The sequence below is a fragment of the Euprymna scolopes genome, chromosome 33 (genome assembly GCF_053919585.1).
Source record: "Euprymna scolopes isolate OS-2025 chromosome 33, ASM5391958v1, whole genome shotgun sequence".
In the NCBI taxonomy this organism is placed as follows: Eukaryota; Metazoa; Mollusca; class Cephalopoda; order Sepiida; family Sepiolidae; genus Euprymna; species Euprymna scolopes.
This window is the reverse complement of record NC_136514.1, coordinates 29,543,880-29,567,105: the sequence shown is the minus strand read 5'-3', so window position 1 is coordinate 29,567,105 and position 23,226 is coordinate 29,543,880. Positions and strand designations below refer to the sequence as shown.

The 23,226-nt window shown below is 30.5% G+C and overlaps 1 protein-coding gene across 7 annotated transcripts in view; it reads left to right on the top strand.

Moving 5' to 3' along the window:
* LOC145258185 (programmed cell death 6-interacting protein-like) overlaps positions 1 to 16,783 on the top strand; it is a 277,740-nt gene extending 260,957 nt beyond the window's left edge. For 4 of the 7 annotated variants that reach the window (XM_080116071.1, XM_080116067.1, XM_080116066.1 and 1 more), the window contains exons 12-18: positions 52 to 211; positions 779 to 927; positions 1,063 to 1,197; positions 2,298 to 2,460; positions 5,653 to 5,778; positions 11,226 to 11,378; positions 16,392 to 16,783. In XM_080116071.1, coding sequence (XP_079972197.1) covers positions 52 to 211; positions 779 to 927; positions 1,063 to 1,197; positions 2,298 to 2,460; positions 5,653 to 5,778; positions 11,226 to 11,378; positions 16,392 to 16,630 — 1,125 coding nt within the window. In that variant the 3' untranslated portion in view covers positions 16,631 to 16,783. The remainder of the gene's footprint in view (positions 1 to 51; positions 212 to 778; positions 928 to 1,062; positions 1,198 to 2,297; positions 2,461 to 5,652; positions 5,779 to 11,225; positions 11,379 to 16,391) is intronic. The other 3 variants (XM_080116068.1, XM_080116070.1, XM_080116072.1) reach the window with 3 other exon arrangements.
* The last annotated feature ends 6,443 nt before the right edge of the window (positions 16,784 to 23,226 follow it).

Genomic DNA, 23,226 nt, shown 5'->3' with positions numbered 1-23,226 from the left:
TTGAAAAACCAATTCGATTGTTAAAATTGCTTATTTCATTTTCATTTCCAGGAAGAACTTCGATCTGCTCTACCATCTGCTAACCCAACAGCTGCCCTGAAGGACAGTAGTGTTGTTCAGGAATTGCGTAAGTTAATGGAAGAGGTCGAAACGATCAAGGCTGAGAGAGAAGTTACTGAGAAGGAAATCAAAGATGCTACGTTTGATATGTGTAAGTAGATTTAAACTTTAAAAAAAAATTTAACATTGCTTAATCTTGGAACTAAGCTATTTTAGCACCTATTCTATATATAGGAAAACAAATGTTTAACTCGACTTAGTGTAGTAGATTGATCTGTCTTTTTCATTAATTTTATTGGTGCTACTAAATCTGGCTGTCTGTAGATACTGATTTCCTAACCAATAAATGCACCAAACTTATCTTTTTCTTTCCTTTGGCACTTCTCATGTTCTGCAAAGTCAAAAACAGTTTTTTCTATGAAACGATCAAACCAAACAAAAAAATACTTGAAGATATAAAGAACTTGAAGTATAGTAATTTTTAGAAAAAATTACTGGGTTTGTCATTAAATAACCTAAAAAGGTTTATATGCTATAAAATAGTCAAAGTTCATAAATATTTGAAGATATAAAGAACTTAAAGCATAAAATACTGTATCAGAATTATTGGATTTGGCGTTAAATAACCCAAAAAGAATTCATATTCCATAAAACCAAAACATTAATTCTATGGCATCCATTAGCAAAATATTTTAATTGAAATGTTTATTTTTAATAGCCAGCAAATTCATGAATGCCATGGCTCAAGATGGCCTCATTAATGAAGAATCACTTGCAGTACCAGAACTCAACAAATATTTTGGTCCTCTGCTTGGCCAAGTTTCTGATAGCGTCAGTCGACAAGAAGGAATCTTAAATAAAATACAGGTATGACTTAAAAAAAAAATTTTTTTATACAGATGAAAAATTTATAAACTGAAAATTAAACAAAATGGAACTTTGCTCATGTCTATATATTTTCATTCTTTTAATGTTTTATTACTTTCTTTTCTCTCCTTCCAGATGACCAATTCAGAATTTTGTAAGGCAAAAGCTTCGAACCAGTCAGCTGGCAAAAGAGAAGCGATGCTTAAAGATTTGGCTGCAGGCTTTGATATGTACATTGAATTAACAGACAACCTTAAGGAAGGCACCAAGGTAACATTTTTGTGATTTTAGATATTTTTAGCAAGTCTTCAAAGAACAATCTTAAATATTTCATCAAATATGCCCCCACCCTTCTCCCAGAAAGTTTAAAACGATCACCAGATTCTTCAGGGGGCGGGGGGTGGGGGTGATTTTATGTTCAAAGTATTCATGTTAAATTATAGTTGTTCAACATTTGTGAACTTTGGCAAATTTATGGTTGGAATTGCTGAAAGGATTGAATTTTAAATTTCATTTTTTGGAATTACTTGGTACTTGAAGAAAAATTTAAGTTTATTAAAATGTTCTACAGTAATGTTTTAAGTATATACAATGTATTTCAGCAACATATTGCTAGATTAAGACTATTTTATTGACAAGACTTCAAAAACCAAAACTAAATTAATTTGTGATTTACATTTTATAAATGTAGACGCTGTGAAGTGAGAGCCAGTTTTGATTTCTTTGTCTTTTCTGGAATAATCTTGCATGTTTGTTCACCTTATTTTTGATTTTTTTCATAGCCAAGATGCATGAATACCTTTTGTGAATTTTTAACATCTCCTGATGCTTTAACTTTTCTATTTGTTGGAGATGTCTTGACATTTGTTCCTTGACACACTTGATTTCTTTTAAAACTACCATTTGGAAAAATACAGTTTTGGCACAAAGGGGCATTCCAAAAGTAATGCCTCCTATTTCTTTTATTCTGCCCGAACGAATCAGAAGGGATTGCTAATTGCATTATGACTGAACTTATGCATTCATGATCTGAAAGTTTCATCTTTCTGAAGCAAATATTGATAGTTAAAGACTCTTAAAGTAACCAGTGTTATAGACATGCATCATAAGCAGTGATGCGTAATTGAATTCCTAGCGAAAGTGCATTGAATCATTGACTATGTAAAAAAGAAAATCAAAAAAATTTAGAGCACAAAAGATCACTCGTCTTTATGGTACCACTCCCTTTGTAGCTCTTTAAGTTAAAAAAAAAAAAAAAAAAAAATTTGGAGACTTTACTGTTGAAATTGCCCTCATATTTTTTTGTTTTTGATTAAATGAAAAATATGATTTTTCCCCGTTAATATTTCTAACTTGTTTTCCCGTTTCAGTTTTATAATGACCTAACGCCCTTATTGCTGAGGCTGCAAAACAAGATATCGGACTTTTGTTTTGCTCGGAAAACTGAAAAAGAGGAACTTTTATCTGATCTTTCAAAGGATATTGTCAACCAACCCACACAACAGCCTCCCCAGGCTCCAAAATACCAACAAAGTAAGAATTTATCTTAGTATTTTCATCAAATACTGATTTTGTCCAAATCACAAAAGAAACAAAAAATTCTCCAGAGTGGAGTTTCCAATAAGCATAAAAGTGGGATTTCCAAAAATCATAGAATCTCAGCATTTGTTGTAATGATCAAAGGTGTTAATGAACAATCGGTTCTAAAAGTCTTTTAGTCGTTGAAGTTCCATTCCTTATTACAGGCAATAATCAACAGTTCTGCGCAGACGAAACAACTTAATCTCATGGATTAAAGTGTTCAGTTAGAAATTCTCATTCTCCATAATTGCCCCATATTTGAAAAAGAAAAATCTTATGTACATACCTGTGACGAATGAAATATATTCCAAAAGTCACTTAAATTGATCAAGGAGTTTTATTTTTATAAAGAAACTAAAGTGATTAATGAGAATTTGTAAGCATTACAACATAAATTTAAATTATGAATCAGGGAGTTATCTCCCTTTATTTTTTAAAATGGTGGATGGGATCGTTGCTTCTGATATAAAATTTGATTTTCTGACTTAAAAAAATTTGATCAGTATACATGATTTTTAGAATATGCATATGTACAGAGGTTATGTTGGCCAAAACTTGGTATAAAATAAAAATCAAATTCTTTTTCTTTTAAATTAAAAAAAAATACTTTAATTATTTCGTCTTTTTATTTAAAACAAATGGTGTTGCCCGGTGTTTGGAGGTGTGTTTTGGGAGGTGGGGGGGGGGGTAGATCAAAACAAATGATATTAAAAAAAACAACAATGTTAAACTTCTTTATAAAATCAAAAAAACAAAAATAAGTTTTGGTGGGTAGGTAGGATCGAACCAGAAGCCTTGAAGCAAAGGTGGAAAGTGTGAAAAAAACTCTGACCTGTTACCGCTTGGCCAGCAAGGGAGAGTAACATAACTTGAATTTAAGGATTAGAAACTCAATTGACAGGTGCGTGAATTTAATGAGGTCAAATATCATGCCATACAGGGATGAAATCCCGCACTTCACTTTTACTGCGAGGCAGTTTTTTTTTTTTTTTTTTTTTTTTTGGTTTGTTTACCAGACTTTGGCTGTGAAGTAGTTTTTCTGGTTTTGTTTCTCTAACATATTGTGGGGAAAATCAGCTCCCCCCCCCCTAAAAGGGAGTGTCCAAATGAAAGCCTTTGTCTGATACAAGGGGTTTCCTCCATTGATCAAAAGCTGATTGCTTTCTGGGCGTTCCGGGCACAATTGCTGGGAACATTACCTTAGCTTCAGATTAGTTTCGCTTTTATACAAACACAAGAGCTGAAATAGCAAGAATTTTGTAAAAGCCGATGTAAATCTAGATGTTCGCAAATCCTAGATATTACAATCTACACAGTATATAAAGTTCCAAGAAATAGTACCCCCTCCCTCCTGAAAAAAAAAATGTGCACACACATTTTGCCTTTTATTTATATATATATATATATATATATATATATATATATATCTTTTACATGACACTAGTTGACTTTTCATTGCTTAGATATTACATGTTTAACATAAATTTTTATATGTATCCAGTGTTACTTTATATATCCAAACAATTAGATACAATAATGTAGACGTCATACTACAATAAAATGTTTCTGCCTGAAGAAATAAACATATTGTCTCTTAGATTTCTTATGAATTTAGATATCAGTATTTCCCAACAATCACAAAAGTTGATTTTAATAGCTGCTTTAACTTTTAAAAAGATTTATCACTGTTGGGCATCATGATCTTTCTGCTGTCATATTTTGTTCTTTTATCACTGAAAATTGGCCTTAACTTCAGTGAGAAAACTTGATTGTAATTCCAAAAATACCACTTAAAACAAGCTATTTAAAAGGTAGCCATACACCCCTTTTTTTGTTTAATAATGGAATGATCCGCTGACAGCTTATCAGGGGAGATAATTTATGTAAATCATGGCAAGGCAGATAATATAGCAGGCGATTTTAAACTACATTTAAAAACTTATTTAATTTTTTTTCTCTTTAAAATTTTAGTTACATCTCCATTTTAAAATGAAAGTTATTTTTTTTTTTTTTATATATAGCATTTTTCTTGCTTTTCTGCCTTTTGTCAGAAATGTTGAATTGAAAATCTCACAACTAAGTTAATCAATTTGTTTAAAATAACTTATTTTTTTAAAGCCATGTTAGCAATAAATATAGTTCAAATGGATACTGTTTGGTGCACACTAATAGCTAAAATAATTATACTCTTGTGTTTACTGTATAGGATGATCCTGTTGAAGTTTAAATTTGTTGCCTTTAAAATTTTCTGAGATATTTTAAACTAGGACATGTTTAGGGTTTCTGTGCTGCTTTATAATTGCCTAAAAAAAATTTTGGAGCAGATTTTCAGTTCACCAGGTCTTAATAATATTAAGATTAGCTAGACCTACACTTCATTTCTCTTCTTTTTTTTCTTTTTTCTTTTTTTTCTTTTTTTTTTTCTTTTTTCTTTTTTTTCTTTTTTTCTTTCTTTTTTTTTTTTCTTTTTTTTTTCTTTTTTCTTTTTTTTTCTTTTCTTTTTTTTCTTTTTTTCTTTTCTTTTCTTTTTCTTTTTTTTCTTTTCTTTTTCTTTTCTTTTTCTTTTCTTTTTCTTTTCTTTTTCTTTTCTTTTTTTTTCTTTTCTTTTTTTTTCTTTTTTCTTTTTTTTTCTTTTTCTTTTTTTTCTTTCTTTTTTTTTCTTTTTTTTTCTTTTTTTTTTTTTCTTTTTTTTTTTGGTTTTTTTGTTTTTTCTATCTAAATTGAAATAATTTTGCATTCTAACAAACATACTAGAAGAAAAAAAATTAATAAATGGTAAAGTAGAATCAAATAGTTAATCAAATACAATGCTTACTTAGGGTTAAATTCTAACACTCAAACTTTAATAGATTGTAGGAAAGAGAAACTGATTCCTGTGCTATATGGTAAAGGGGTTAATAAAGAGGGAGTTATATCAGTCGAGAGTTGCTAACAAATGAGTTTCTAGTAATATACAAGCATATTTTCCTTTTATCAGTTTAGATTATTAGTTTCTGTCAGTAGTAATCTTAAAAAAGTTCAGAATAATAAAAGATAAAATTGAGACCTATTCTCTTAAATTATGGTGGAATCTCCACGAGCTCTGCAACTTACGATGGTTGGATCCATTTGTAGTTCAATGTTGTGAATTCTATTTCTTTTCAGACGTCCCATTGAATCCATCCGACAAAAAGACCCCACCACCACGGCCACCTCCACCCACTGTTAGTCAAGCACAAATACCATCCGTTCCCCCCTCCATTCCATCTACTAGTGAACCGACTGCACCAGGTAAATGCCATACCAGTCGAATCCAGCATTCTAACTTTTATGTTTTTTCTCCCTCCCACGCTTTACCAACATAACTCCCCTTCCCTCCTCAAAATTCCTTCACTGGTGATGGAGAGAAAGTTTTTCTTTTTAGACTGCCATTCGCATTTCAAAAGATTTTTCTGCTTTTTATACATTCTATACTTGATACCGAATTGTTTTAAGATGAATATCCTAGATAACATTTGAGAGTAATGTTACCCAATTATATAGTTAAAAAAAGAATTCTGCAATAACATTGCCAAAATACAATTTGGTATCAATTAAAGAATAACGAGAGTTTTTTTTTTTTCTAATTTTACTAATATTATAGCTTTGTAATTTCCTGTGACTAACATCCTGTTCAGTATTTGTTATATGTTAATCAACGTTTCGTCTTTATTGTAAGACTTCTTCTGTACAAAGTTTTACAATATAGACGAAACGTTGAACACCTAACATTGTTCCTTTATCTTTCTATTGCTGGAAAACTACTTCCATCATTCTTGTCATATATATATATATATATATATATATATACACACACACGAGCAAAAAAAAAAAATGGGCCAAACAAATTTTATAAATTTTATTATACTAAAAGCTATATTGAACAAGGAAACTTAAACAAGACTAATAACACAGAACAAGACATTTACTTTAATAACAATACTTAGGATGGAATCGCATTCCTTTTTGATTTCTTTAAAAGATCAATCCTTTTAGATATGTTCTCAACCAAAGTGGAACACTGAAGAGATGCTATTCCATTCGCTTTGCACAGCTTCCCACAATTTATCATTATTCGAAAAAGTTCTTCCATCCAATGCACGAGATATGGTCCAAATATTCTCAATTAGGTTTAAATCGGGGTATTGACCTGGCCAAAATATCACATTAGTTGACTTATCGCAGAAACATTTTTGATTTTAGCAGTGTGTGCAGGGGCATTATTGTGTTGAAAAATAATGTTCTGAGATATTCCCAGCTTCTGGATACTTGGTAACAGTCTTGTTTCTAATATTCAAATGTATTCCTTTGCATTGATTGACTTCACATCTAATAAGTTCCCCAACTCCTCCTGCAGTATGAGTTCCCCATACCATTATCTCCATTCCCGTGTTTAACTGTTGTTTTTATGCAACTTGGTGAAAATCTTTCTCCAGTTCTTGGATTGCACCGCTCGGGATCATCAATAACAAGAAAAAATCTTGATTCATCTGACCAGAAAACATTCCTGAACTAGTCTGTATATTTCTTGCTATAATACGAGAAAAATTTTTCTATCATTGATGTTGTTCTTAGATAAAAATGGCTTCTTTGCACACCTTTTTAGAAGAAAATTCCATTTATTTCATTCGTCTAGATATTAGATATCTAGAAAGAGAATTTCCAGCCTCTGTTTTGAATTCTTTGCTATGGTGAACACAAGTTTTCAATCCTTCAAACCAGTTAATTTAAGCCTGTGGTCATCCTTCAAAGCAAATGCTCTAGGGCGATCAGATACAGATTTCCCTTTTACCAAGCATTCGACTTCGAACCTTTGATCAATTTGCTTCACTACAGAAAGATGTTTTCACTTTTTCTTTTCTTAAAATATCAAATCTGCTTGTAAATCATTTTGGATTGCCTTAATCCTGCAATTCAGTTTTTTATATCCTCGCCAAAATGCGGTCCTATCATATTTAGGATTAATTTTTCCACTTATTATATGCTATAATTTCCACTTAATGATATAATAATAATCTGCAAAATAGAAATTTTCAGCTGAAATTAACAAAAATTCATGGAAAAATATTGAAAAATAGATTTCTTCCTAGATTATTCACTCTTGGCCCATTTTTTTTGCTCATTTGTGTTATATATATTATTACTAGCAGTTCAGCCCGGTTTTGCTTGGGCCGTATATACTGTTCATAACTTTGTACACACACACATATATATATATATATGAAAATTAAAACATTTGACTCGTGGCCCTCTACATTTCAAGTGTTGACCCAAAATTGGCGGAGGAGTTTGGTAGTCTGCAAAGGTCAACGCTTTCAACTTTGACCTCTTGGCAGCCAAATTTTTGCCCAAAAAACTTGCATGTCTGAATACCCATTATGTAAAATTTCAAATGTTTAGACCCAAAACTGGCTGAATAGTTTGCTAGAGACTGCAAAGGTCAAATCTTTTAAATTTTGACCTCTTGGCAGCCAAATTTTTGGACAAAACCCAATTAAAAAGCTTGCCCCATGTCTGAATACACTTTATGTAAAATTTCAAATGGTTAGACCAAAAATTGGCTGAGTAATTTGGTAGATACTGCTAAAGTCGAATTTTTAACCTTGACTCCAATTTTGACCCCCCTTAACATTTGTTTTGGGCTCAAATCAGTTTAATCCATGTCCAAGTGCCCTACATCTAAAATTTAGTGTTTAGACCAAAAATTGGTAGTTTTCAAAGGTCAAATTGTTGAACTTTGACCATTTGACAAATTTCTGGCCAAAACCAATTAAAAAGATTTTTCAAATCTCAATACCCCTTATGTCAAATCTTGAATCTGTAGGCTGAAAATTTACAGTAATTTAGTAGGGAAATGTACACTCAGACAGTTTCACTTATATATATATATATATATATATATATATATATATCTTGAAGTTTTCAGTTAACAAATTTACTATATATATATATACACTTGTGCCCGATATTATTCATACCCCTCGGATCTTTGAGATTTCTATAAGAATATTGCTCAAACCAGAAGGTAGACAATATTAAAGGGATTTCAAACAATAAATCAAGCATAAGCATTTAATTTAAACTCAACAAATAAATAAATTATGCAAGTTTGAAACATTATACAAAGAAAAACGATAATGGCACTAGTTCAAAATTATTCATACCTCTCTTACTAATAGTCAATAGCATGCCCTTTAATCTTAATAACTGCCTGTAACCGTTTTGGATATTTATCAACAAGGTTTTTACAAGCATCAACACTGATTTTTGACCATTCTTCAATGCAGTAGTTCTCCAAATCCCTCAAATTTCTAGGTTTCCGCTTTTTAACCTCAGTTTTCAATATGTGCCAGAGGTTTTCGATAGGGTTCAGGTCGGGACTCTGGCTAGGCCATTCCAAAACATTAATTTGATTATCCTCAAACCATTTCTTGACTATTTTGGCAGTATGTGTTGGATCATTATCCTGTTGAAGGACCCAGTTTGGTCCTAAATGGAGCTTCTCCGCATCCTGTCTAAAGTTTTTCTGGAGTATCTCCAAATATTGCTCCTTCTTCATGGTTCCATCTATCTTGACCAAACTACCTGGACCACTAGCCGAAAAGGAGCCCCAAAACATTAGGCTACCACCACCATGTTTCACCGTGGGTATGGTGTTCTTTGGGTTGTAAGCTTCTCCTTTCTTCCTCCAAACGTAAGAAGCATCCATATCGCCAAACAATTCAATTTTTGTTTCGTCAGTCCACAAATTACTTGAGAAAACGGACTCTGGAGAATTCACATGGGTCCTAGCAAACTTTAGACGTTCTGCAAGATGTTTTCCGGTGTGTAATGGAGTCCTTCGCGGTCTTATTCCTTTCAGACCATTTTCATGCAGAGTCCTTTGCAATGTTTGCCTTTATATTTTTATGCCAGAAGACTCCAGATTTTCTAAAATGTCCTTAGTAGTGGTAGTTGGATTTGCATTAACACTTACAATATTCCTGGTGGCTCTAGCAGACAGTTTCCTTTTCCTTCCTCTACCAATCAAGTTGTTTGTTGTGTGGTGGCTCTGGAATTTTTTGATGTTCTGTACTGTTGCTGTAGGGACCTCAAATTTCTTGGAAATTAACTTGTAACCTAAACCATCCTTATGTGAATTCACAATTTTAGTCCTAAGATCATTACTAAGCTCTTTTTTCTTCCCCATTCTAATAATTTTTATTCTTTTATTGGTTTTCAGTTGATATCATTTTAATTTCTGAAAAATGCAAAAAACGAAATGAAATTAATCAAAGGTTGTATAAAAGCATTCAAAATAAGAATCAAACAGGAAACAAACAGTCAGAAACTCGATTAATACTGAAAAAATAAGGGGGTATGATTATTTTTGAACATTGCAGATTTTATAAATAGCTGTATATTTCTTTTATTACAAGTATCCCGAGATTTTAAAATAACGAAAATGATCAGAAGAGGTTTATTAAGAATATATATCAATATGGACGTAAACAATAAATTCTTACAAAATTACACCTAATAAACTCAATTTTCAAGGGGGGTATGAATAATATCGGGCACAAGTGTATATATATATATATATATATATATATATAATAAATAAACCTTACTAAACAAGTCACATTTCCACGTTGTTGACCATCAGCACATATACTAAATATAGATATTTTTTCCATTATCAAAAAGAAATGTAACAAATCAATTTAAGATTTAAAATTTTAAAATAATTCAAATTTCAACCCATCACTTACCTCTAATTTAATTCATAAATAAATTATGCTAGTTAAATTTTAACATTTATCCAATTTACTAAATTTATTTCTATTCATTGAATTATTTCCAAAAATGTAACAAGAAATAAGGGGGAGGTGGCACTGAGCATATCCAGCTCTTGTAAAGAGGTGATCAATGGGAACTGGATTTTCTTCTGGGTACCTTTTTTTTTTTTCTTTTTTTTTTTTTTTTTTCATTGAAATTTCTTGTTGAAGCAAACTTATTCCTTTTAAATCATCTTTTAAGAAACTGTTCTTAACCTGCACTCTTTTCCATGACTATTCTCAAATTTATTTCTGCTTGGGGATATTTTGAATTAAATGAAATTTTGATGTGCATGTCTTGAGCTTTATTGCATGCATGGTTTAAAAAAAATTTTAAATGAATTTTGTAAAACTTATCTTCTCTCTTTCCTCAAAACAAAAAAATATGATCTTGTAGTTTAATACAATTAATCATTTAGTAAGAACTGGATTAAATTTCCAGGGTTAGGGTTAAGGCCACCCAAATTCTGTTCACCTCCACGATTGCATTTCATTAATTTTCATTTTATTTTTATGCACTTTCCTCTAAGTAAATTCTGTTAATTTAAAAACAAAAACAAAACCTTTTTGTAAATTGCATAATGTTAATGTTCGCTATAAAGTGTTGGTTTTTCGATGGTCTAATATTCGAAACTGTCTTTTCATCTTGCTGCTTTCTCTAAAATTAGTGTGTACATTAAAACTTATTTGAATCGACTTCTATCCTGTGAGAACGTTAAATAATATTTTCAGTTTTGCCTTTGAACCCTTTCTTTAGCGATCAGTGGTTCTTTTTATCGTCTTTTCATCTAGCTGGTTGGATTGTCCAGAGTTAATTTTATTTATTTTTGAAACCCCTCTTTGATTTGATTTGATTTTTTTTAACAATTTTCCTCCTTTCAGCCGGTCAAGTAGGTGGCCCTCCTCCCCCAGGAGCATCTCCTCCTGTTCCCCCTGGTGGTGGGATAGCACCAGTTGCAGCCTCTGCCCCTGCCCCTCAGCCACAACCAGGGGGCGCACCAAACTCTGCACAACAGCCACCTCCACCTTATTATGGTAAGGAAGACAGTCTGATTACTAATTTCAGCTAGTTGTAGCTTTTGTCCCTTAGTCATTCATACAATTTATACGAATTCCACAAGCATCTTTTAAATGGAGTGCTTTATTTTTATTTATTTACATATATGTAGCTTAGTTCCAAACACCGAAAGATATAGTTGATTCATTTGTAAATTTAAAAAAAAAAAAATTTTATACAAATATCTGAATTCTCTTTATACAGTACATTTTACATGTTTCGTTAAGTAGCAGAAGACCATTAACATTTCCTCAGACGAATGGATGTCCCTGAAAACATTGCTACAAAATTTATATAGAATGGAAAATTTTAAGAAAAAAGTAAATAGATATATAGAATCTGCAAAAACAAATTTAAAAGAAAGAAAAAAAAAAAACTTATTGTAGTGTCTATTGCCCCTAAAAAAAACTTATTGTAGTGTCTATAGCCCCTAAAAAAAACTTATTGTAGTGTCTATAGCCCCTAAAAAAAAAACTTATTGTAGTGTCTATAGCCCCTAAAAAAAAACTTATTGTAGTGTCTATTGCCCCTAAAAAAAAGTGCTCCAATTATCTTAAACTCTTAAAATCTGAATTTTTATAATCAAAATATATGAAAATTTTATATTAAAATTGCACACAATGTTAAATATTTAAGTACACAAATCATTGGAAACGTCAAAATAGTATTTTGTACTGCGATAGTTTAAACATGATGCTCATAATTGTATCCTGTAAAGTTGAAAATAAAACTACTGATATATATTAGTCCTTAATTGGAATTCATTTTTGAGATGAGCATTATATATTAATTTATTTTTATTTTGGACTATTATTCTCATCTTTATTAGTTCTTCATCTTTTATTGGTTTGTTTATTCACAACGTTTTGGCCAACTATTCCTCTGGCCTTCGTCAGGTGGTAAGCGCGACAGATGAATTCCAATTAAGGAATAATATATATACCAATCGGTACGGACCCGACTATGGAAGATCAGATAATAAATAAACGTGGATTTATAAGATCAAAGAATCCAACCTTGATTGCCCTTCGGGGCCCGTGGCGCAGTTGATAGACGTTGAATCTCTACAGTTCCAGATGAACATTGTCTGAAGATAGCGGTTTCAATCCCACCCAAAGCGTGCCAGAGGTTTACTTGGCCAAAATGTGGTGAGACGACAACAACTACGGATGGCAGTGATGGCTGAGAATGCAGTTAGGAGATTTGAAGTTCCTATCCGTCGCGGTTATGATGCTCATCCTGTAAAGTTGAAAATAAAACTATTGATCCAAATTCAAAGTTCTTGATTTTGAGCACAACACTCGAACTAGTTTAAAAGGAAAATTTTGATGTAACGAATCATTTAGCAAATTATTTTGCTCTGAAAATCTACTTCTAGTTTCAATATTTAATGTTCAGAGTTGCTTTTTGGTATTTTCAATTGTATATCAACATTATGTTTAGACAACACAAATTGTACTTAATTTCCTTTGAGAACAAGGCCAATTTACAATACTTTATTGGAAGAGGGGAAAGAATTTGGCGTTTAAGCAAGTTAAAATAATGGAGTGTGATAGAAAATGAACTGCCATTACAAATGACCTCATCTTAGAGGTGATAGAAAAAAAAGGTAGTCTACATGGGAACACTTACGGGAAAATATTTCTGAATATTAAGGATCTAAGTTTGTAAAAGTTTTTAAGCCGTCTTAATCTTTCAACACTTTCCAGGGGAGGGAGGGGGACACAATCTCAGCTCTTGTAAATCGATGCTCTAGATTCTATCTCAATTCTAATTGAACAAAGCATTTTGATTTAATTTTCTGTTTCTATTTAATTTTTGCACGTTTGTATTATACGAATGAAAAAAAAAAAAAAAAAAATTGAATTTCAAGTGAAACAAATACCTATGTCAGGTCTCAAATAGTAACATATCCAAAAATTACGAAAAATAAAGTAGAAAAATATTTATGGAAAATTTGAAAGGAAGCAAAATCACTATATAACACTTACTAAAAAAAAAATACACGTATCATATTGACGGGAGATAAAGTTCTGTTTACGTCACATAATGAACATAACTGTGTCAGACAAAATTTATTCGCCCATATTAGCTTTATTGAAAAGTTTTAATTTTTCTACCTTATCGTTTCTGTAATTTTTTAATGTTATTTGACATGACGATTATGTAGGTACTATTTGTTTAACTTGAAATTCAATATTTATTTTGTTTGTATTATATAGAAGCACTTTTTTTTTTTTTTTATACAATTTTCTTTCATACAATTTTCTTTCATACAATTTTCTTTCATACAATTTTCTTTCATACAATTTTCTTTCATACAATTTTCTTTCATACAATTTTCTTTCATACAATTTTCTTTCATACAATTTTCTTTCATACAATTTTCTTTCATACAATTTTCTTTCATACAATTTTCTTTCATACAATTTTCTTTCATACAATTTTCTTTCATACAATTTTCTTTCATACAATTTTCTTTCATACAATTTTCTTTCATACAATTTTCTTTCATACAATTTTCTTTCATACAATTTTCTTTCATACAATTTTCTTTCATACAATTTTCTTTCATACAATTTTCTTTCATACAATTTTCTTTCATACAATTTTCTTTCATACAATTTTCTTTCATACAATTTTCTTTCATACAATTTTCTTTCATACAATTTTCTTTCATACAATTTTCTTTCATACAATTTTCTTTCATATATTGATTTATAATGAACGTTCCCCTAAGGTTTTTCCTATACACCTTAGCACAAAATATCTAAAATATATACCTTAGTTTTATGGTGTTTGGGGAAAACAATTCTGTTTTCATTGTTCTGAGAAATTTCTTGTTTCTATTTTGCTTCTTTGAAGCATTAAGTGTTATTTTGGTTTGCAATGCTTTCTCTTCATCCACTATCCCATATTAGGGTTTTTTGATAGGTTTATAATGGATGTTATCAGACTAAGGACTTTCCTCTGAGTTTGACTTCAGTTGTATCTATTTGCATTTATTCATAAACACTATTCAGAAAATGAATCTGCACTCCTCCCACGGCTAAACTATGGATAAAATAAGGCAACTTGTATTCAACTAATTGTTTACACTAAATATTGAGCTTCGGCATTAAATAACAGTTGAGATAATCCCCTTTCCTATTTCAATATGCGACCATTAAACTTGGTTTTAATTAATAAAAAGAATTTTGCTTCCTCAAATTTGTTTCTTAAATGTTTTTCTCTAATTATATTCTTCTGAATACACATTCATTACAAGTATCAGACTTCACAATACTTGGCAGAATCTGTTCTAGAAATGGCCGAAGCAGTTAACGATTTGAAAGCATAAAAAAAAAAAAATGTAAAAAGGCAAATAATTGTGCTGAGGCTTATGTTATGGTTTAAAAATAAGTTGCTTTCAAACGCTAAACTGCTTTGGCCATTTCTAGGATTAACTCGGATATTCTAAATCAAAGTTACCGAAATCCTTTGGATACTTAGAAGTACCTATTTTTTACATTTCTATGTTTCACACGCATTTCAATGATTTTAAGACTAACCTTAATTGTTTTGTTTTTTTTACTTAAATGAGTCAAAGTATTTTGCCATATTTAGGGTGAATCCTTAGAGCTCATCTAATACTCTTCAAATCCTACCAAACATTTGTTTTTAAGGGTTGAAGCATGACCTCAGAAGTCATTGCTTGATCTTAGAATTACTGAGGTTCTTGCAATCAGCACAAAATTTCTTAAAAGCATCTTATTACTGTACTATGATTAATTGTGCCTTCACCTTTTTAAGCAAATGTTTTTGGTTGACTTCACATATTCAGTTCAAACTCCATGCTCATCCGTATGTACAGTTTTTGCATCACACGTGAAGTGATGCACATGTTAGTATAACTATCACAGTACTACTACACAGCTTAAACGATGTTAGTTATGATACACTACATAAATGAGCATGCATATATATATACACACACACACACACACACACACAAATATGGCAAAACTTTTGACTCTTTGCATTTTTCACACCAAGTAAAATTGGTGCTTATTTAAAATTACTTCAAAAAAAAAAAAAAAAGCTAAATTTTTATGATGTAGATGCTTGTTATGGGGTGAAGATGTCATATTCCAAAAATTACATAAAATTGATCAAGTATTTTTTTTTCTTTCTAGTGTGCTTCTAAATAAGCACCATAAAATTATAAACCTCAAAAAAGGCCCGATGGTGATCAATATAAGTTTTTGATGTTAACCATATCATCAATGATTCAATTATTGAATCCCTGATGAGATGGTTTTCTGATGTTCATGTAATTCTATTTATAAAAGCTCTGTATTTGGCTTAAAAATTTTTTTATTTTTTTTTATTTAGTTAGTTAAATACATTTGAAATAATATATATACATGTTTTACCATTGCCTGGAATGCTTTAAAGTTGTTTTGCTTGCACATGTTTTTTTATTTTTTAGACTTATATGGAAAATACTTTTTATTATGCTAAGCTATCAACTTGTATTCATGTTAAAATGATATCTCTCTTTATATGATTTCTTGAGGTCTAAGCTTAGGAACACACTGTTTACAAATGTGTCATGTGACCATTTTTGCATTGAAATGAGTTTTCAGATATTACTTTCTTTCCCAGGCATTTTCTATAACAATGTTTTTTTTTTTATCAAATTAATGCAACTTATTACTATTCTCTAATGTAGAAAAATCTGCCTATAGGAAAGTCTCCCATTTGTAATAATTGACCTTTGCAGAATAAAATCTGCCCTGCAAAAAAATACTCTGATCAGCAATAATTGGATTTGTAAAAAAAAATTTTTTCTTTCTTAACATGGTCTAATGCTACAGAAAATGAAACCACTATGCATAAGAAAATTATTGATATTTTAGGGCAAAAGTTATTTAAGTCTAAAATTAAATCTAGCAGACTTAGTTTTGTATATTAAATATTTTTTTAATTTATTTACAAAATTTTTTCAGGTGGTCAACAACCTTCAAATTGGAATGCTCCATATCCGATGTACAACATGATGCCAATGCCTTCTGGATATAATACATGCAATCCTTACATGAGTTACTGCCCGCCATCATTCCAGGGGTATCCACCACAGCCCCAGTATCCCTATCCTGGACAGACCACTCAGTATCCTCCTCAACAAACTTCTTTCCCTCCTCCCAACTATTCTGCTGGCTTCTCACAACCTCAACAGTGGCAATAAACAAGCCACTAATTACTTCTCTCTTTTCTTCTCTTTCCCCTCTTTTGTTGTTTTTTTTTTTTTTTTTGGTTTTTTTCTACAAAATCTTGAGTTTCGAATAAATGTCAGAAATATTTAAATTTTTTTTGCATATATAAAAAAAAAAAAAACAAACACTAAGTACTTGTTTAATTTTTAAGTGCTTAAACATAATCGTTAATCAGATTTGAAAAAAATTAAGACTTGTAATTAAAATTTTAAAATCGAGTCTAAAATTGATAAAGTAATGATAAAGGGCTTTTTAAGACATCAACATTTTCAGTTCTAAAAAAATTTGTCTGAAGGCAGAATTATAAGGTGATTTCTTCCATTTTCGCATCTTTACTATATTTTCTGTTCTTTTCATACAATTTTTTTTTTTTTTTTTTTTTACTGTTATCAAATTTAGAAAATCATTTTAGTTTTTTGTTAAATTGTTATATAATCTAAATTACTTGCAACATTTTATTACAATTATCTTAAAATGGTTTCCTTCAACACCACCCCTCTTTTAATTAAAGGGTGTGTAGTCTTGGTTTAACTGAATCTGCTATGCCAAGCTCAAACCTTATCGGATTCATTAGTTATTTATTCAACAATACTGTTGGGACCCCCCTCCCTCCCACCCACTAAAATATGTAAAATAGCTTTGTGACCAATTAATCTTAAATAGGTATTGCGTTTAGGCATTATTTCTACGAAAGGTTGGATATGCCATGAAACAAATTCAACAAATTAGTCATAATCTTGATAGTTGATATATTTTAACCTGCTGAAGATTTTACATAAAAAACAAGCTATATTCTATATTTAACCTTTATCGTGTGTGGTTAGCCAAAGGGGGACAGTAAAAAAAAAAAACATTTTACAGATCACGTATATGTACAACTACATGTAATAAGACAATTATATTGATGAAAATTAAATGTTTATGAACGCAAGTGCTCAAACTGTTTTCCTTCTTGATTTACACAGCTTTCAAGTCTGCCTTTGGCTCACCATGTGATGTGTGTGTGTGTATATATATATATATATATATCCTATTGAAGAGTCCAAAAGTTGGATCTAAACTGAAAGGTTTTTGGAAAATTTGGTTTGATTTTGGTCTTAAATAGACTATTTATAAAGCAAACTTTAGCTTAATACAACTGGATACCTCCTCTTATCCCTCAATTACTGTGGTTCCCTTCTACAAGACTACTCATAATCGAGGGTAGTTGGTGTTGCTCTACTAAAACTTGGGTTACATCTAGTCGACCCATTAGTCAACCTATATGAGGTTGGGGTAAATTCATAACTTTCCCAAGGGTATTAGTGAAAATCTTGCAAAAACTGACAGAAAATTTTCATTGTTATAATTTCTCACTGTTTGTAGTGCATTCACGTACTGATAAAAGGTTTTTTTTTTTTTTTTTTTTTTTTTTTTCCTTCTATTACAGAATTAAGAATTAAAGTTGATCTTGGTAAAGTCTTTAAATTTGTTTGGCTTGAATTGGGTCGGGGGGTGGTGCTCCGCTGCCAGATTCAGGTTATAGTCAAAGAAAAATCTTGGCAGAATAGACAACCATTTTGTTTGAATTATTCTTGGTTTCGATTACAAGGATTGCCAAGTTTAACTTTTAATTCCGTCATTAATCTCCTTTTTGTCTGTGTGCATAACTTCTGGGGCGGTAGTAAATTTTTTGTTAAACCTTAGCCAAAGCGTTTTTAACATTTTAGACCCCAATTCCTAACTGCGGACCCTTACTCTATATTTTCCTCATGTCTTGCTTACTGTGATGACTGAAAAGAATTAAATCAGCCTAATTTTCTTTTCTCATTGTGGGTGGGCAGGGGCTTCTCTTATTTAGCTGATCTAACGGTGGCTACTCGTAATAGTTTCTAGACGGTGCTGACCAAAATGATCTCTGAGAGATTACTCAACATTCCATTTGTTTATTCCCAACGGTAGTTTTTTTTTTTTTTTTTAATATATACATATACTTATAAAATTATTCCTAAATAATCCTATTTTAATTTTTTTTTTTTTTTTTTTTTTTTTTTTTTTTTTTTTTTTTTTTTTTTTTTTTTTTTTTTTTTTTTAGTCCCCACAAAATATTCCTTCAATGCTTTACCCCCCCCCCCCCCCCAAAAAAAATCAAGCAAGAAAACAATTTTTCCCTTTTTCTCCCTTCATGTGTGTTAACAGCAGTTCTTGGTTCTTTCAATCTCTTAACTTTTTTTTTTTTTTTTTCCTTTCTGTAACTGGCGATCATTTTGTTTTAATTGTATGTGAATGCTGAAATAACAAAGGCCTTCAACAATAAAAACATTTTTCCTGTATTCATTCTGAAAAAAAAAAAAAAACTAACAACTCTGACAAAAGTGTGAAAGGAATGTTTTGTGCAAAGTAATTAACCAAGAAAAACACGATAGAGAACAAGGGTGAATTCTAAGGTTCAAATCCGACTGTCGGTGGACCAAAAATAAAGATTGTTTTTCTTTTCTTTTTTTTTTTTTTTTTTTTTTTTTTCCCATATCATTTGCTTGTGCAAATTGATCAAGTTTCCTATTGGCATGTTTGTCGTCAATTAAAAAAATTGGGATTTCTTAATATTGAAGATATTTCTTTAATCTCAATTTTTTTGGCAAGAAATTTTTTTTTTTTTTAAATCTAATATCCAATATATGACGAGCACCTGGTAGCATGTAAAACGGACATTAAACCGAACATGATTGGAATAAATTTATTTCTCAAATTGAAAATAACTTTGTGTTTCAAGAATAAGCAATAGTAATTCTGAACTAATTGTTAGCTAATTAGTAAAGGGGGTCTTTTTTCTTTTTTGCAAGTTATTCTAAGTTTCCTTTGAAAACTTTTTAGGTAAAAAGTTTTCAAAAACCTAATTAGTGTTTTTGTTACTGAATTAAAACAATTCAAGAGTTATTCTAGCTGAAATTAATTCTTGTTTTTAATTTAAAAAGAAAACAAAAAAAAAAACTGAAGTCCCAGGATCATACTTCAGTTAAAATGAAGCTCAATGATGGTCAAGTTTATACAGAGCTTTTGTATATTAATGGTGTATAGTTCAAAAGTTACAAAATATTACTTAAAATATTTGAACTGTCACTTTCCGTGTGTGTGTGTGTGTGTGAACATTTCTAAAATATGAATAAAAGCAATAAGATTACATTTAAGTCAGTATTACTCTCATATACCTACATATGACAATTCTGAAAATTTCTGACAATTTTCTTTTTTTTTTTTTTTTTTTTTTTTAACTTTTTTTTAAATTTTTTTTTTTTATTTAAAATTTTTTTAACTGTCTTTCTGCTTAAAGGAAGTTGACAATGCCTTTTTTTGTGCAAACTTAGTCACTTGTTTAGCCATTTAAATCCAAGTACCTCAACTCTAACATATCTGAATAACCTGTTTGAGGTCAATTGTTTTGAACTATATGAAGTTTTTTCTATATAGAATCACTAACACCCTGTGGGTGTGGTTTATGAATAAACAAATCTGTTCAATGTTTCAAAAGGTGGGGAGGGGGGTTATTTAATTATGGTTGATGTTGAATACAATTCTTACTCCTACAAAATTGAAGCATAAGATTTGAATTCTAATTTTTACTTAAACCTTATTTACTTGAAATCTTTTTTATTGCCATCTTTTTTTTTTCTCTATATCTCCTATCATTTCTAACAGATCACCTTTTTTGTACAAGTCAATTTTTCTATTGGGGTTGGGTTACACACATTTATTTGACCAAACAATTACAAAAACTCTTGTTGCCAATTTAGCTTCTAAATTGCATGGAGATTTTAAATATTAAAAACACTGACGTACATAAGTCCTAGTTAAGCAGTTTGTCTAATCCATAAAAATCTTTTTAACTGGCATTCAACTTCTATCTCCTCATCCCGCTCTAGATGCTCAGTCTTTCCTTTTTTTTTTTATTAAATACCCTCTTTTCTTTATTTCATAATGGAATTTTTTTATCCAGAGTAGCCCTAAAAAAATACTTCACACAATCCATTTTGGAAGTAAATTATAGCATCTATTTTTACATAACTCCCCCCACCCCTTCTTTCTCAGAGTTTGATAAAATTGAATAACTCGAATTTCAATCTGAAAATGTTAAGAGCTGCTTCTTCTGATTCTGCTGTCCACACACTTATATATTTATTATAAATTTATGCAAAAAGTGGGTTGAGAGCTAGTGTTACTAGAGTTCTAGCTTTAAATATATATTAATGTTTACATTTTTATTTTAACTTCATTAATGATTCTGCCCATCCCATATTTGGAACTGGCAGAAACAGTATATATTTCCAGAGTAAACTCTGGACATATAAAAAGTCTACCTATCCCTCCTTTAATTTGGCTGACTGCACTCCCCCCACCCTGCTATCACCTCTCTTTCACCATCTTAGCAGCAGCAGCTACAAGTGGAGGTTACTGTTGGATGACATTAATTCATCTTGTTCTTAATTGTGGTAATCCTCCAATATGTGCAGGCATCTTAGACCTTGGGTAAGTCTTTCATATCCCCATCCCCATTTTTTTTTTTCTGCAATGCCTAGGAAAGGTAAGGGGGTCCACAGATTGTAATTTGAACAACTGTCACCATTCAATGGTATTAATTGGAAAATCGTTTTGTATGTATTTTTCAAAAATTATTGAAAATATAAATTTTTCCACCCCCTCCATAATTTTGGAAGTTTTTTTGTTTTTTTTACTTTAATGAATTTTTTTTAGAAAAGAAATAGAGATTAGAATTTTCTTCTCCCTCTATTTGAAATTAATGTCAAACTTTTTTTTTTTTCTTCCCTAAACTTCAAATTTCAAGGAGTTTGTTAACCTCCATGTCATTTTTTTTTTTTTGTTTATTTTAATCTTTTTTTTTTTTTTTTTTTTTTCCTGTTGCTCTCTCTATTCCCCTTTTCATCACTTTGTTGATGGATCACTGTACAAAATAATAAAAAAGACTGAACCAAAAGATGTAATACGTATTTATCAGTTTGTAAATGACTCCACATCAGAACAAAAGGCTGTTACCAATATTTGCAGTCTTGGATCTGTTCTCAAATAAAGAAAATCTAAAATCTATCAAATGGTTGATTTATTTTTTATTTAAATGTTGTATGCATGTACATCGAATGTTACTTGATCTATAATCATCTGATTATTGGGAATTAAACACCCCCCCCCCCCCAGTGCAACTTCACTTTGCAAGATAACTTTTTTTTTTTTCTTTTTTTTTTTTATATATTTTAACCATCTCGAACACAAATCTGAATGGATGTGATTTGTTTCCTAGTTAAAATGTCCTTCCCCTTTTAAAAAAAAAAAAAAAAAAAAAAAAAAATTCATGTACACGAACCTAAACTGATCATGAGATGCACAGAAGGTCCTGTCCATATGCTGAACAATTATCTACATAAATATCTTTTCTTTCTTTTCTTTTCTTTCTTCTTGATTAATGTTGTTTAATAATTCAGTAATATTTGGATAATTTTGACTGCATAATTGGTAAGCTACCATTGTAACTGATTAAAATTGACAAAAAAAATCAGTTGAAACCATGGTTTTTAATCTGAAAATTCCATTTATTAGCTACAAAATCTCGTCCGAATTCTGTAGAAGTGATTTTTTTGTTTGTTTTTTTTTTTTAATTTTTATTTTAATTTATTCGAATTATTTGGTTTTTCATTAATTTAAACTTGACATTTAATTTTCATGTAAAAAAAATAAATAAGAAAAATTATTCCAGTAAATTTTAAAATATTTTAATAAGAAAAAAGGATTTTGTGACTTAAAAAATCCTGATCATTTGGTGTATGAGAGGCAGTCTTGGTGTTGTGAATTCAGAATAACGTGTGAGAAAACTCAATATCGTCTGTAACCTCCCATTTTATTTAAAAAAAAAAAAAAAAAAAAAAAAAAAAAAAAAAAAGGGGGGGATATTAAAATACGAATATGAAAAGTCTCTTATATTTTGAAGTACAATATGCAAAAGAAATGTTTTGGGATGATGTTATAAGAAACATTGTGTTACTTTGGATGATAGCTAGGTAAGATGTACTGGAACATCCAAACTGTCTCTTGCTGCTTGTACCTTACAAGTGGCTATCATCTGTCCGATTGGATGAGTTGCGAAGTATTGGATCTGAGAACTCCTTTCTTTTTATCTCTATTTTCTTTCTATTTTATTTAAAAAAAACAAAACCTGAAATAGAGTAGAAAATAAAATGGTCAGTTAGGGGGAACTGTATTTGTCCTTTTTTTTTCTTCTGGTTTCAGCGAACTGAGTTTCATTTTTTTTTTTTTTTTTTTTTTTTTTTAAGTCATCCTATGAACGTTAGAATGTTCATTTTCTTTTCCAGCTGGCCATGAGGATAAGAATTTCTTATGTCCAACTGTAGGCTAGTTCCATCTATCACCTACTGAGAGACGCTCAAAGGTACAAAAATAAGAATTGTCCCAGTCGTGAAGGATTTCTCCTCCACCGAAAGAGAACAAGAAATTGAAGTGCAGCATCCGAAGAACAGATGCTGCACTTTGATCCTGACCAAAAGGCCAAGAGTAGCGGTGAGCC